Source organism: Python bivittatus, unplaced genomic scaffold (genome assembly GCF_059951505.1).
Source record: "Python bivittatus isolate LINGU-HERP-01145 unplaced genomic scaffold, Pbiv_v1 ctg000080_np1212, whole genome shotgun sequence".
Lineage (NCBI taxonomy): Eukaryota > Metazoa > Chordata > Lepidosauria > Squamata > Pythonidae > Python > Python bivittatus.
The window spans coordinates 15,153,823-15,170,522 of record NW_028277035.1 but is presented as its reverse complement, the minus strand read 5'-3'; the positions used below and the strand labels follow the sequence as shown (position 1 = coordinate 15,170,522).

General features: G+C 37.2%; 1 protein-coding gene across 1 annotated transcript in view; it reads right to left on the bottom strand.

Moving 5' to 3' along the window:
* The window catches only part of LOC103066754 (gamma-aminobutyric acid type A receptor subunit alpha1), a 44,700-nt gene extending 29,253 nt beyond the window's left edge, over positions 1 to 15,447 (bottom strand). Inside the window, exons 1-3 of the mRNA XM_088134749.1 lie at positions 15,330 to 15,447; positions 13,027 to 13,115; positions 8,760 to 8,872 (exon numbers count right to left, since the gene is read on the bottom strand). Of these exons, the coding sequence (XP_087990875.1) occupies positions 8,760 to 8,872; positions 13,027 to 13,094 (181 nt within the window). The 5' untranslated portion in view covers positions 13,095 to 13,115; positions 15,330 to 15,447. The remainder of the gene's footprint in view (positions 1 to 8,759; positions 8,873 to 13,026; positions 13,116 to 15,329) is intronic.
* Between the last annotated feature and the right edge of the window lie 1,253 nt (positions 15,448 to 16,700).

Here is a 16,700-nt window from a genome sequence, read left to right as displayed (position 1 = left end):
TTAAAGTTCTTCTATTCCACTAAAACCTTCCTTCTGACCTCAAGGAGGAACATTTAAAAAAAAAATTAAAAAATTAATAATGTGCAAAATTTTCTAACTGCAGGATAATTTTGATTCCCGTTGTGAGTCTTTCTCATCTTTCTTTATGTATATCATATGAAAACAGTACAATGAGATGAACAGTTAATGCCATTCAAGAGATCTTTAAGCAAATGTGTACAATTCAAACCCATAAAGTATGACCTACAATTCTGGTTGTATTGTGATTCTCATCATTATATACTTATGAAGTTGACTTAAAAATTAAAGTAACCAATAAGGTCTAATTTTATAAATATTATGGTTCTTTGGGGGAATACTTCTGATCTCAAGATTGTTTAAAGTTTTTCTGTGCATGGTGTGATGGAATGGAATTATGAAAGCCAGGCTCAGGGAGATAAGCGCGTTCTTAGTTCACCACAAGAGCATGGGAAGTGCAAGAGGATGAGGCTGGCACCTCCCTGAGGAATTCACAGTGTTGTGGTTGGCTGGCTTGGGAGCTAGGGTTGAGTCTGGGGAGATTTATGTCAGGTTTAGCCCAAAGAACTCCAAGAGACAATGCAAATTCTGTTCTGCTGTGTTTATTAGCTACAACCTCTAGAAAGAATCTCCCCAGACTGAACCCTAGCTCCCAAGCCAGCCAGTCACAACACCGTGAATTCCTCATGGAGGTGCCAGCCTCATCCTCTTGCACTTCCCACGCTCTTGCGGTGAACTAAAAATGCGCTTATCTCCCTGAGCCTGGCCTTCATAATTCCATTCCATCACACATGGAAGCCTAAAAGAGTTGAGTAAATCAAGATGTTGGGGCTGCTTTCTCCACAGTAGCCCCAACTCAGTGGAACCATCCATTTGAAATCTGGACTTGCAACAGCTTTTTAGTAAGTTGGCAACATGGATATGTTTATGTGCAGCTCACAAAGCAGGGATGTTACATATGCATAACAAGGCTAGCCCATGTATGCTCATATTGCCATATTCTGCACCAGCTGTAGCTTCTGGGTGGTCTTCAAGGGTAGCCCCATGAATAGCACATTGCAATAATCCACCCATGTGGTGACAAAGGCATGAGTGACATGAGGAGAGCCTCCTGATCCAGGAATAGTCATAACTGGCACAGCAGCTGAAGCTGTGCAAATGCCCTCCTGGCCATAGCTATCAGTTGTTTCTCAAGCAGGAACTGAGAGTCCAGAAAGACACCCAGATTGCACACCAGTAATAATATTAATATGCCAATCCAATAGGATTTACAATGTTTTCTACAGAAAATTATTTAAAATGCAACAATAATATGAGAAAATGAGACAACAATACAAAGGAATAGCCTCAAAAAAATGACAAAGAAGAAACAAAAGACTACCAAGAATAAAATGTCCAACCTTAGGCCAGGGTATCCTAGAACCCCTCCTAGAGCTTTTTTTAAAAGCTAGATTTTCACAGGTCTCCTGAGACATAACAATGCAGCATACTAAAAATTGGAATGGTGACACTGATGGAAAAGGGACAGGAGTAGAACAGGGAAAAGAGGAAAAAGTCCAGCTCATTGAGATGAAGCCATATGGAATATTAATGTATCTTGAATCTCCTTCATTCAAATAAAATGAGTATGCACAATTTCTTTCAGTGTTAGATAAATAAATGTGGTACAAATATTGATTTCTGTCATTAATAAATGTGAGGTATTTAGAGTAGTATCATATCTAACTGGTAGCATAATTTAGCCCAACCTATATACTTTTAAAATCCATGGATCTCAGCTCCCAATATTCCCCACCCACCAAAATCATTGCTGAGAATCTGGGGAACTGAAATCTATAAGCTTGGAGGATGTCTAATTTGTGGAAGGCTGAGATAACCCAAGAAGGGAGCACCAACATCTAAAATTTATATTAAAAAATACTGAAACACGGACTAATCAAAAGGCATAAGTGTTTCAACTAGAGATCTGTATCACTGCAATAACTCAGTGTAGCTGCTAGCCTTACAGCATGTAGAAAGCAATTGGCAGGTATTGCTATGTTTGTTTGTTTTAAATAATCACGTTCCATCTATTTTGTAGAGCCATCTCTTCCTGCCCTCTTCAGAACAACAAAACTCCCATCATGAATCAGCAATCTATAAAATATTGCTTTTATATAAGGTATCTCCAGATAATGTCACTAGGCATAAATGGAAAAGCAAAGATAATAAAAGAATGCTCAGGTAGAAATAGGTCTGCCTGCATTACTGTGATTGAATGCATGTCATCACTCTCCTTCGACAGAATAGAATATTACACATGAAAAGTTGAATCCAAATGTCTTGCCATGGAAGAAATAGAAGCAATCTATGTCACTTTTACCCCCACAACACCCCAAATATATTCCAAAATTTGGGGGACACTCCAGAATAGACTGGAATATAGGAAACAAAGGACAATTCCCATTGCATTAGCAGAGGGCTGCTAGCATAGTGTTGGATATAGCCCAGAGAGGAAAGCTGTCATATAAATGAACTTTAGAATGCTTAATGTTTTTATTGGATTATAGATCTGGACTGTTACTAAAACAAAGATATGTAAAATTTTGACTGACTTCTGACTTCTGCATTTGTCTAAATCATAAAAATTACGTTGTCTTGGAAGGTGCCTTATTACCTGTCCCTGAATTAAGGAAGCATAACTCATATTACAAGTTGATTACTTCAGGAAATTCTGGTGGGATCTGTGAGTCTCCCTATGGTAATTTGAGGAATCTGAATTTTTTTCATGCTTTGATAGGTAAACCGGAATAACACCTCATTGGCATCCTATCTACTGCAGACCTCCATCTTATTAAACATGCATCTTAGAACATATCCTCACCCATCTTAACTGATACACAATTACTTTAAGTTACATAATATTCAATTCAATTGATCAAAAAATCTGATTTTTGTTTAAACGACTGTGCATCGGCAAATGGAGAACAGGATGATAAAGAACAAACAAAAACTGCATGTTTTTAAGCACATTGTTTCAGAATAAATATATTTGTATTCTTAAGGAGGGACAAAAATATTAACATTCATAAAGTAGATCTAATTTTTTAGTTACTTCGATAACTAAAAAATGGAGACCCAATGAAATGCGTTCCTTAACTAAAGTATTCTTCAAAATTCTTTGCTTTTAAAAAATTTTTAGGCAATGTTACTTCAGACATTTTAAAATGTCATTGGTCCAAGGAAAAATGCACTTTAGTTTTCTAATATTTTTCTGCAATAAATCTGGATAGTTATAATGAACATTGAATTAATTTCTTATGTTGCACCACTTTATAATTCTCAGGAAAGATCACATTAGAATTAATTATCAAAGCCTGTTCTATATTTTTTCCCAATTCCTCAAAATTTTTCAAGCAAAATGGATAACTAAATGGCTGATGCAGCTGCCCATTAATGTAGTTAAACACAGATCAATATAATGCATTTCTAAGGAGAGGGTTAATACCAGATATTTATGTATTTATTAATCAATGATGGCTTGCTAAAATAGTTTAGAATAGAACCCAGCAGGTTCCAATCCTAAATCTTCTGATACTATTTTTCAAAATTTCAGAGAGAGAGATCTTTGTAGAATATTAAAAAGATTGATTGTAAATGAGGTGTATATACATTTTTCTCAGATATTGTTAATGTTCTTGATTAGTAAGAGCTCCTGAATTTAAGAATAATTCATTGTATTTTTTTCATAAACCTGATAGATATTGTATCTATCTATTAGACATAGGATCCATATCAATAATCAAGCCTCTAATTCAATAAGTTCCTCTATTACTCCATTCTTAATCTGATCTGATCATATTTATCCACATGTTTAAATTTTGGGTGAACAAGGAATGAAAGGATAAAAGAATCCAGGGCCAGAAATTGTTTCTACTTTTCCAAACTCCTAAGATAAGTTGTATTAATTAACCTATCTTAGGAGTTTAGGATTTAGGAAAATATTGCCCTAACAAACTGAGAAGCTGCTATTGAAACTATTTGTTAAGATTTAAGAATGGTATTGCCCTAACAGACTGAGAACCTGCTACTAAAACTACTTGTTAAGATTTACGATTCTAAATAATCTGCGTTATTAGTTTTACATGAAAACACTCAAAGTAGCACTTCAGATTTGGGATATCTAGGTATCCATCTTTTTGTTTGTTTCTTTCGTTCCTTTACTGTGTATTTTATTTAATCCTAAGTGGTTTTTTCTTTATTATGCATAAGTGATGAAATAATTATTTGCCATGTATAAACCAAGTAATAGGCAAGGCACTGTAGGTGTTTAATTTAAGAATAGAATTTTAGGAGAAATAATAATTTTAATCATAAGCAATAACAAAGACTGGATTTCAGTAAATGTCACTGTCCTCTGTTCAGTAATAGCCATACAGCCATTGAACTTACATTATTTCAATTGTCTATGAACTGCTTAAGTTTTCTAATTTGGGATATTGGTTTAATGAGATGTAAATTAGAGATAAAAGGATTTCATTTCAATCTATTTCAGCATTCTGCATATTTTAATATAACTAAAACCAAAATAAAACCCTACAATCATTACAAAACCACCGGTTTCCTAGGTACTAGAGAGTGACCTTCAACCTATTTGATCATTCTTGATTCAAGCTACCAGAGTGAACTTCAACATAATTTTAAAGCAGTTTAAGATGAAAAAGAAAAAGAAAATTTGAATTTGATTAAGGGTCAAAAGAATTCCATCGGCTATCTCTCCCACATATAGACACACACACACCAACTCTGTTCTGGTAACTTGTCCTGATATGCACACAGAGAAGCAGACACAGCCACAAAATAAAGGGATTGTGTTGTCTTCTCATGCTATCCAGGAAGAAAAGGGAAAGGAGGTTGACATTAGGGATGGGCAAAGTAGGTAACATTTCCACTTGGACCACCACTGAAGCCAAGGGCTCTTCATGCATGCTCAGAGGCAGCCTTGAAGCACTGGGCTTTTTGTAGGAAACAGCGCTTTGAGGATGCTTCACTTCTGCTAAGATGCTTTGTGGAGCCTCTCTTTCAAATGTTGTGGAGAGATGCAGTTTATGTAGCAATTTCAAAAAGCTGTATCATCACAAAATGGGTGGGATTGTTTATCTCTCAAAACTTGCAGTACAGTGCCTGGTTTATGAAAGCTGTTAAAGACACCAGAAGCATTTGCAATCCTGGAATTTTTGCCAGACTTGAAAAGGCAAACCTCCCCTTCATGGACACAGCATTCCAGCTATGACTTGATCCAATCTCAACCCTTTAAAATGTCTGCTTTGCCTGAAACAAATCTAAACTGAGCCTGTGAAATTGCCCAGCTTTGTGCATATGATATGATCAATCAGTGCTTCCTATCAGGGTCTAATCTGCACTTGATCCAGCAAATATATTCCCTTATTCTTTATTACGGGGGGGGGGGGGGGAGAGTATGCTAGGATCCATTAATTCCTAGTGTATACAGCAATCAAAATTAAAGGGTGTGTGCTTTGCTTGTTTATGCTTTAGTAGCCATAATCATTAGGAAAGCTGGAAATATTACCCTTCCTATCCATTATTCTCAAGCTGATACCTGATACATGTTTACTTAGAAGTGGCCTGCACTGAAGGTATAATCAAAGAATTATGCATCGAACTACATCCTTACCTTACCTTACCTTACCATCAGAAATTATCACATTTTTTTCAAATCATGGGAATAATAATTAAGACTGCTTTGCATACTGAAAACACAGTAAAAAAAAAACCCAAGATGTTAGCTTTCTAAATCAGACTGCTTTAACATGTCATCAGATGTCCACAATGTACACCTGAGGTTCTTGTGAATTTAAAGCCATCAGTGCTAACAGCCTATGCAAAGAGACTGAAAACGTCCTGCATGTCACATACTTATTTCAGCCTACCTTGAATGGGGTTCTGCTTTGAACACTGTTGGGTTCATTAAATACTTCAAATACTCATTCATCATATATTCTCTGTTCCACAGACTTTCTATGTTAGCAAAAAGAGATGCATGGAAACAATCATGTTTAAATGGCAAGTGAGCAAAACTCCTACAAATGGTCCTGTTGGTGGAGATGCTGATGCAAATGGTAGAAATGGGGTGCTAATTAATACGATATGACGACAACCAAACAGAACCAAATATTTTCACTATAATTATTCTGATCTCGCCACGTGCAGGAAATAAATCTTAGGCATGGAAGCCAGAAAGTAGGAAGAACTCCAAGCCATCTCAGTGGTAATAGCGTATTCCATTGTCCACGGGGCTCAGATATTTAACTTGTATCTATCTGGGCCCTCTGATTTTCAGTCCTACACTCTGAGCTATCCGTGCCCCAGCTTGAATAGCTCTGGAGCATTTTAATAATATGGCATCAAATGTCCACTTCCGAAATCTCAGACACAACATTGACCTAAATTTTCTGTTCTTCTTAAATAAGATGCATCCGCATTTATTTCTATACTGTGTTAAATGATACTACTAGCTCTTCCCATGAAGACGGATACAACTGACTGATACAATGATATCATTGTATTAATGAAGAACTGAGAAGTATTTATTTTTGGACTAATCCTACTGTTTACATAAAAGCAAAAGAAATACTGTTATTGTAAGTGCACAAAATGATTATTGGTATCGTTGCATTTTACTTCCAAAATTACATTCAAAATTCAAGACGATCCATTGTTTTCTAGAGTTCCCACAATGCTTAACCGGACAAATGTTTAATAACCACGAGTCAATATGATCAGACAAAGTTCTTATTCTAAATAGATTGCAGAAAGTGATAAAAGGCAGTGAATATTTAGTTAACTACAGAACGCTTTGATGCTTCTTTAGTTACCATTAAATGTGACAGTTGGTCAACTCTTTAGATTTCTATGAAGGATGCATTCTTGAGAGTTGAATGCACTTTTTTTAATATACTTAGTGAATGATTTGGGATCTAGACAGACTGTATTGTGCCTCTGAAATGAGGGCTGTGCAAACAAACAAAAAAAACCTTTTTGTCTTTGTCACGCAGTTGCAGCTACCAGTGAAACTGCTTAAGGTGCTGTTTAAGTGGGAAACACATGTTTGTTTGCATCCAGAGCATGCCTTCTATGAACAGAATGGTTACTTTCGTTTATGTAAGTGACCAACATCTAGTAAAGGCTCTTATGGGAGGAAGGGGGAAACAGTTGTCTTCAAATCTCCCACTACAATGAATTCCCTTCCCATTTCACCCCTTACATTGTTCCTGAATTTTCCATTATTATTATTATTATTATTATTATTATTATTATTATTATTATTATTATTATTACAGTTTTTGGGGGAGACAAGATGCTCCAAGGACAAAAGGACAGAAAAAATGTCTATGCTCTGGTATCTGGTTCACAGGACCTTTGGATACAAGCCATTGTTTTCTCAGAAATTATATTTCCTGAAGCAGATACAGACATCAAATCTGGGTACTCAATTTCCTCCACCTTCACATATATGGCTTTCCTAGTAATAGATTTTTTGTTCCTTTGAAAGTCAATGAGATTGTGAAATATTAGTTTTGGCTGAAATTCACATTTCTGGTGCTTGTATAAAGTAACAAATCAAAACTGCATAGAGCACCACAATTGGCAATAATATTTAGTGTGACAAATCTTGGATATTCCAGGCATCCACACCAAAAATCTCATGCCTCCCACCCCATCTTTGACCCTAAATACACACATGCTAAAAGTAAGAAAAAAATAAATCTGCCCCTAAATATTAGAGGACACTGGAGAACTCCAAGAGAAAATGTCTTAAATTAAATGTTAATAGTAATGCCGGAATCATATGAGATATTATTTGTCATAAATTGCAATTTATGTAATTGTTAACGTATGATCAGAACTGCAATTTTACTTTCCCTTCCTCTATGTGCTGGAGTTTATACATAGGCAACTAAGAGTAGATAACCTTTTGCAAGAATCATACCCTTCCCTAATGTACATATTTTTTAAGAATGTTTAAGAAATTGTGAACTAAATTGGACAATGCCAAAAAGTGCTAATTTGAGAGTAGGTGCATTCTACTTCACATATAAATTTCAGGAGTGCAAGTTGAGGAACTGTTAGTGAAAATCAGATCTGAATCAATTTCTGTTATATCTCTTTTTGAGCTTTTTACCTCAGATTCAGTTGAAGTGAATAGGTACTGCTTAAACGAATCTGACAACAGGACTAGCACCCCACTCATACACTTCTGTGTGAAAAAATCTTCATTCTTCTTACCAGAAGTATGATTGCGATCACTAGCACGATCTTCAATTTAGCTTAACTAAGTCAGAGATGAAGGCTGAATCAAGTTTAATGGAAAATACTTGAATGATGTGATACGATATCAGTAATGGAACCCCCGATTTTCAATTTTTAGGTTTTGATTCAAGCATTACTTCCAGATCCAGTGCATATTCTAATAAAAAAAAATCCATTATGTTTCTATTCAGGATTGGAAGGGATCCTGGGAAACACCTTTATTCAGCTTTGCAATAAAGAATGTGGAATGTTTTAAGAAAGCAAAGAAAATAAGGTGAAAGTATGCTGCTAGGTGGATCACTCACTGCATCTTCATCATCTAGTCATTTTACTGTTTCATAAGTCTATGAACGAGGATGGGGAAAATGCATAAAAAGTATTTTAAACAACATTGTTCTTATGGATTTTTCAAAAATTACAACAATACATACCTCCCAATCCTGGTCTCAGGCGGTTATCATACCCATCAAGTAAACGGTCCAGAATTCGAGTGAATATAGTTGTGTTGTCCTTAATTTCATCTTGTAAGGAAGTTTGTCCATAGCTGGAAACAAAACCATACTGTTACATGCCGGTCAATGACTGAAATAAAGATACTCATTCACTCACCAGTGCTGTTAGCTTAAGCCATTAATCCACCAACAAACCTATTCAATTATAATTCTGAAACTTACTTGATCTTTCTTCTACTGATTAGTAGATTTGAAAGCTCTTCCATCAATCTGAATTATGCCCGTATTATATAATGCCTTCTCCTTTCTCTTTTCAAGTGTTCATATTCTTTGAAAACTTAGGTTAAACCTAGATAATAAATTACACTGAGGTTTTTATTGTTCAGCCCATCTTTCATGTATTTCTCTCTGATAAATGAGCGCTTTGCAGGTATAAGAAAGCATCTTCCCATTATGCACCCAATCCTAAAACAATTTAGTAGCCCTGCCTGCAAGGAAAATGCACTGAACTTGATGAGCACTGATAGCTCCATATTATGCAGCCTTGTTTACCTTCTGGTAAAGTCCACCGGCCCCATTGTTAAAAAAAGGTATAAATATTTTGTTATTTTTATTAAGATGCATTTCCCTTTTAATCTAAATATTTTGGACTTCTTTGATACTTATATTGGTTTAGGAAAACAAAACTAATTCATTTCCAGGGATACACATCTGCATCCACATTCCTCTTTCAGTAATGCTAGTATGTGGTTCTTAGTGGTGGACAGTTAACATTACTGAAAGTATGCACATGTGCGTGTGCGTGTGTGTGTGTGTAGCAAAACATTTTCATACCTGTAGAAAATAGTTTCCAGGTATTTGCCATAGCCACGAGTTAAGCTTTGGCCTTATCCTCAGATCTCTATTGTTCCCGTTATTAAGACCGTACAGTAGTTTCTTTTCTACACCTTCAAATACAAGTTAAACTATTTCTCATCTATCATAGTTGTCTCAGAGCCAAATCCTGGTGTCCTTCTTCTGCCCTTTAACCAGGGAAGATCCTATTTGTAAAATGTGATGTTTGCCAGTGTAAACTCAGCAGGACTTAGCCCTTGAACCCCCAGCTGCTTCCTTCTTCATCATTCTGTCACATACATTATTACTGAATCAGCCTTCCTTGGGTATCTGATGTGATGTGATTAACAAACACAATTTTGTGAAAATCTCTTGCAAGCTATAGAGCTTCATCAATGTTAATCCTGGGAATATCACTTTTAAGGAATGAATTATGCAATCTTAAAAGATCATTTAGCTTCCCTAAATAAATCTGTGAGCTCTTTTCTAGCCAGTAATCATAATAGAGAAAAGCAACTTTTTGTTGTGTGTGTATGTGTGTGTGTTATAAATTTGAACAATGTGAAATCCCAGGTTAGAAAAGCTAATTTTGTTCATAATCTTTATAATAATTTAAATCCCTTTAGCTTACACTGCTATCTATCTTTAACAATTACATTTAATTGATTCTTATAATACCTCACTTTTAGAGGATCATACCTTTATTTTCTGTTTTAAGCATACATTTGTAAGCTAATGGATGCCTCCTCTTTTGATAATAGAAAGCCCTTTAGTTTTCTTTTAAATTCAGGCAGTAAGGAACCAGAATGACCTATCTTATACTATTTCATTAAAAAGAAACAAGGACCTTCATACATTCAAGAAATGATGGAATCTAACTCCCAGGTTGCATCACCTGTCAACTATGTCTTTTTGGGGGTGGGGTAGCATTTGAAAGATATTTTCACTTCAGAAAACCAACCACAAGCGTGCCATTAACAGCTAAGACTGGCAGAAGGTGCCAGGCTTGCAGTTTCCTTGTATTTTCTTTTTTCTTTTCCCAGATGTATTAATTTTCCAAATATGAAGAGAAAAACAAGAAAAGGATAAAAAGGACAAAAAGAGTATAAAACTAAATTTACAGACATTATAAAATTAGCTTTACAAATTTCAAAATGACATTAATATAAAACTGCATATTAGAATATCATCTCAATTTGAAGTCCTCTGTCAATACTGAAGTCAATATTAAAATCAGATTATTATAATTAACAACTATAACTCAATAAATTGTAACACAAAATATTCCCTTGTATTTTCACTCATACATTCACTCAGATAAAATGCAGTCAAACTCTTGCAGAAATATAATAAAATCCCACTTTTTTTTTAATGCGAGAGATGAAATCAGTTCTAATTCTTCTATGCATCCAACTTTAGTATAAGTTTGCACTACCTAAAAGCCAGCTGGATTGTCTTCTGAGGCTACCATTATTTTCAGTACCAATACAATTCTTTGAAGATCAGTCTGATTCTTAGAAGCCAAACTGAATTTAAGATGGGTCTAACTATGGATACCACTTCAAAAGCTACATATTTCATCATGTCCCAATAAAACCAATGGGAATTTCCCTGAACAGTGAAGACCTTCAATGGCATTTAATTGAGTGGGCAATCCTATATTTTTTACAGATAAATATTCTTGTTGAAAAGGCAAGTATAAAGCTGATATACCAGTTTAATCTAGAGATGTCATTAATTGTGGAATGGGACTTTTAAATACATCCTCATAATTATCAATTTCTAGATAAATGTGCTACTATCCATTTCTACATAAATATAACTATATCCATATACCCATTTATTTTATGATATTGGGGCAAGGTGCTTATGTTCAGATATTATGTATGCATGTGTGCATTCACATGTCCTGCTAGTATTTAGTACCTTAACATTAATATACTGACTCAAATAATGGAACATGAAAGATTGTCCAGGTTGTTCACTGTTAGTTAACTTTGTAACAAGCAATTAGGTCAGGCAGGCAGGCAGGCAGGCAGGCAGCCAATATCTCCTTGATACTCTGAACAGTGGTGGCCATTCAGTCATTGCCATTTTTTTCCCTTTTGGGTTATTGATTTGTAAGTAACTACAAGCCACACTTGAGTACAGATTGGTCAAATGTGTTATCTAAAAAGTGATTGTTTTTCAATGTAGAGTTTGAACAACTTGAAGAAAAATGTCATTTACCATGTTTGTGGTTTCACACTAAAAAAAGTCTAATAAAACACTGTACACTGACTCCATCTACAGGTCATTAGAATAGTGACACCTCATACAATTTTTCAAAAACAGGGAAATGCTTCTTGAATTCTCTGGTCCAAATCTGTAGTTCCGGTGAAACGTGCAAGCCAGCACGTGGCATGGAAAAAATGATAAAAGAAACAGCCTTTTTGTTCTCTCTTCTCATATTTATTTCTTTTTCTTCTCTTCAGGAGATCAGCTTTTTCTTCTTTCATCACTGATCTGCTATATAAACTATTTCATTTATATATGTTTTTATTTCCTATTCTTTTAGAAGACACAGTGAAACTAAATGTGATTGTCTCTGACACTCCGTTTCTTTTTACAAATATATATTATTTTTATAAGGTCAATTTAAATTACTTTCCTGAACAAAGGCTAGAGAACAAGGCAGTTACTAGTGCACAGATATTGGTTGCAATTTGTAATTTAAAGGAAAATATGTATTTTTCATTCATTAGTTCAATTGCTGATAAAAATGCAGTCTATGGATTTCAGCATAAGACGACTTTCCACCCACCATTCAGGCAGGTGAAGTGTATTTATTCAATTGATGTTAGTGACAATTTCCCCAATGATGTTACTGCTCCTAGACTGCATCCTTATCCTGAAAACTGTCTGCTGAGATGAAATGTTCAAGTCATGGGTATAATATCTAGACCCTATTCTTAGTATTATTAACCCAATGTCTTTAATGAAGTCCACTTTCATGAGGAAAAGCCAGTCTTAGTGTTTGCAGCCTTGTCTCATTCTTTCAGTGAAAGCACAAGATCATAGAAGCAGAATAATTCCTATGTAAAATGCTATATATGCAGCAGAACTGCTGGCAAACTTTATCTGCAAAGAGGACTATTCTATTTGTAGCTACATTCAGATCATTAATCTAATCTTAGTCTGGGTCAAATAGTCCTTGCTGAACACTTTTTCAACAGCAATTCCACCAAATATGTTTTGCAAACAAGCTTTCGTTTTCTTTCATTTTCCTCATATATTGGCTTGGATGGGACTGAAGCAGGATCAACTTCTCCCCAGAACAGTATGTATGAGTCAAGCCTTTGTCCACACTTGCTTGTAAGCAATGATAGAAGAGTACCAAAATAATTTTTAAAAAGCAAAACTCTTTTCCCACCTTTTTCCAGGCAATGTGCTCATAAGAAGAACCCAGGCCCAAAAGCGGTCATAAAGAAGATGCATCATTTTGCTAGTAGATTATGGAAGCTGAAAACAATAGAAAACCAAAAGTCAGCATTCTTTGCTTTGACAGATTATTTGAAAACACAACAGGTTTAAAAGAAGTTGGGATGGCTTTCCTTAAAAGCAAAGAGTTGTCTCACAATGGCATGACTTTCAAAGGGAAAGATCCATTCCATGTATACTTAAGTGTTTCATTTTCTTGAAAGTGGGTTCTTCACTGAGTGAGGTCCATAGATAAAGGTTAATTCACTTTATTTTTATTTTTCAAGAATCTTAGAATTCAAGTGTCCTTATAATTTTTTTTTCCATCCCTAAAAAGGATTACTGTTAAGTTCAGGATTTTTACAATAATGTTTTAAAAAACAGGCAGAACTTAGAACCTATTTTAGCTTTAATGAGTCAGATCCCACCACTGGATTATCTCAGGAAAAGAGAGGAAAGGTCCTCCCCTAAAGTCCCTGAAATCTATAGAAGGTCCTGAAAAGGGCAGAACTTTCTTCTGGAGAGAAAGCCATGCCTATGCCCATTTAGCAAGCTAGTTGAACAACAGCATAACATTTAAAAAGCTGGACAGGAATATAAGATATAGAATTTCAGTGCTTTCTTTGGCTAGCACTGGTCCCATAAATCCCAAAAGCAGCTTCTGATGAAATGAGGTACTGATGATTGCATCCATATTGCCCTCATAACCAGCTTTCTTTCTTTCTTTCTTTCTTTCTTTCTTTCTTTCTTTCTTTCTTTCTTTCTTTCTTTTTCTTTCTTTCTTTCTCCTTGCTCTTAGAATACCCTGTTGCAAAATATTCCATATTGCACCTTTTCACTTTATGACTAAGTCCAGTCCAGTTTCAGGGAAGTTGCTTTCTAAAGGCAAACCTGCCCTACATTTCCCACCCCCACTTGCAAACTTAGATGGTATTTTTGCAAGGGAGCCTGACTATTGCAATTCTCCCATTTAGCCAAGGCTTAGCTACTTGTCCCTTGCTCATATCTACAGCTGAAATCCACTTCAGTTGCACTATTTCTACCAGATATACCCTTCCTCCTCTTCCCCTCCCCCCAAATCTCCTAGCAGCCCTGAAACTGAATACAGTTTAAGAGAGAAGCAGAATTCCAGACAACATAACCATCATTGCAAAAGGGCAGAGAAGAAGACAACATAACAGGATGGTCCTTATATAAAATGTCCGAAGGCTAAAGCTAAAGACAGGGCAAGGTGAACAAAATGATGACAGGTGTCCAGGTGGAGTGTAATAAATGGATGTTCACAACACTGTTTCTCCTGGAAGAAGAAAAAAAGAGTGTTGCATCTCTAGGAGAGATGAGAAAAGCTCCACTTCTTTTCAGCCTGAACTTTTGCACTGATCCTCCTCTAGCAAGCCATTTCAGAGATACCAGCAGATGGCAAGACGCTTTTTTCTTACTCTACAGTTCTTCCATACCATCATCCTTAAAATAATTAATGGGGGTAGGGGTGGGGGTGAGAATACACTGCTATTGTTGCCTGTAGATGAGAAGGGAAGGTGGGAAAGCAGCAAGTGCAAAAAACAAACCACAAGCAAACAAACCACAAACAAACAAACCACAAACAAACCAATCCACTTCTTATCCTTTCCTGCTCCCCCCGCCCCCACACACATCTACCACCCTTATTTTCGAATAGTTTAAAAAGAAAGAGCAGAAGGGAAATCCCCATCCATCTCTTCCACCATAGGCACATCCGTTCAAACCTTGAGCCATCATTCAAGAGGCATTTCTGCCTTAAATGATTTTGCCTGCTTCAGAGCCAGAGATGGAGACTTGGAGAAAAGGGCGGGGGGGGGGGGTAATATTTATGGATTTGCAGCCAACATAGCAACTTTGTTTTCTCCCTGAGAAAGTCATCCATTGCCTCCAATCCAACCAGCTCTCGTTGGAAACGTCTGAAATAATCCTTGTTAATCTCCGACCAGATCCTAGGGTCCCCATCTCCCTCCATCTCGGCCCCCCCACCCACTCCTCCTCCCCCGATTATGATCAATTGCCCATCGACCGCTGCGGATTTTCACCCGGGGTCGGGGGATGAGGGAGGTAGGGGGAGAAAGCTGGGTCCAGCATTCCGGCGAGGTACCTGCTAGAGAAGAAGGCTGCAGAAGCAGCCCCCTCCGTCCATAAACGCTCCGCCTGTGAAAAAAGGGAGCGGGCAGGGAAAGGGAAAGGGAAAGGGAGGGAGCCTGAAAAAGATGCTAGAGCGCTACTCACCTCGAGACCCTCTGGGCACGGCGTCGCCGATGCAGCGGGAAAGTCTGCCCGAGAGGCTCCGCCAAGAAGCCAGCGCGGCGAGGAGGGAAAAGGGCGCTTTAGAGCACTGAGTCTCCGCGGCTCTTCTCAGTCATTCAGGAGCTCTTAGCCATCATGGACTCTGCCGCCGCCGCCGCCGCCGCCGCTTCGCTCTTCGATTTTTAACACCCAGATTCCTTTTCCCGGGATTCGGCTCGCAGCTCTACAACAAAAAGCTTTGCACTTTACCAAGACAGTAGTAGTACGTCCCGGGGTAAACCGGATGTGAAATAGGCTGTGACTTCATGCCAGAGAGATTTTATTTTAGAAAGGAAGGTGGTACCAAGCTCTCATCTAGAGACCAATCCGCCCATTTTTTTTCTCCAAATATGCAGCACAATTTAACTTCAGCGCTCTCGCCCTAATCCCTCTCTCTCTGGCTGCATGCTCAGATCCTTTCTACGCTCTGCATCACGATGGCTGTTGCTGTGGTGGTGGTTACTGTGGCTGAAAGGAAGGGAAATATTTTGGAGACCAGATGGAGGAGAGAAACTACACTTACAATCTTCGGAGAGTTGCGACCGAAAACTGGTGCGGAATAATGATAACCGTCACTAACCACCACCCTCACCACTCATCCGCCCCACTCTGCCTCCCTTCTTATTCAGTCTTTGGACAAATATTCATCCAGTTGATAAACATACAGGGAACCTAGGAGACGTTAAAGATGATTCTCTCTCTCTCTCCCCCTCTCTTGTTAGTACACGCACCCATTCGGTATATTTTGTGGTTTCATTGGAAAGGTCTTGTGCAGCCAGAGAGGGTGGTTAACTGAAGCTTCAAGAAGGATCTGCTCAAGGCAGAAAACACTTACGCCTCTCTACACCTTCGGGCACTCTTAATTGGGAGGTGACATTTGTCTAAAGTGATCTTTACAATATTGTGGAGAAAGAGAAGCTCTGTTGGGAAGCGGGTTATTTTGACAGGGATGTGTGTGTGCCACTTCTGTTTCTGAATGAACAGTTCACTTACTTTGCCAAATGGTGCAGGAAAATGATCCTTTAATATCACTTTGAATGAAAGTCCCTTACCTGCTAAGCATCTTCTCAATGCCGTTGCCTGTTCAAGGAAGCATCTATCACTCTCCACAGTGCCAGCAGAATACAAAAATCAATTGGACAATAATAAACACTTAGGCCTTAAATACTGGGCTTTCGCCAGGTGTACACACACCTTCCTATAGCTATATTGCCCCATCCTCCTCCTTTCCCTTACTACTCATCTGTGGAATGCAGCTGCTCATTTTATGAATGGATGCATTTCTAAAAGCAAAAAACAGCTGATTAGCAATGG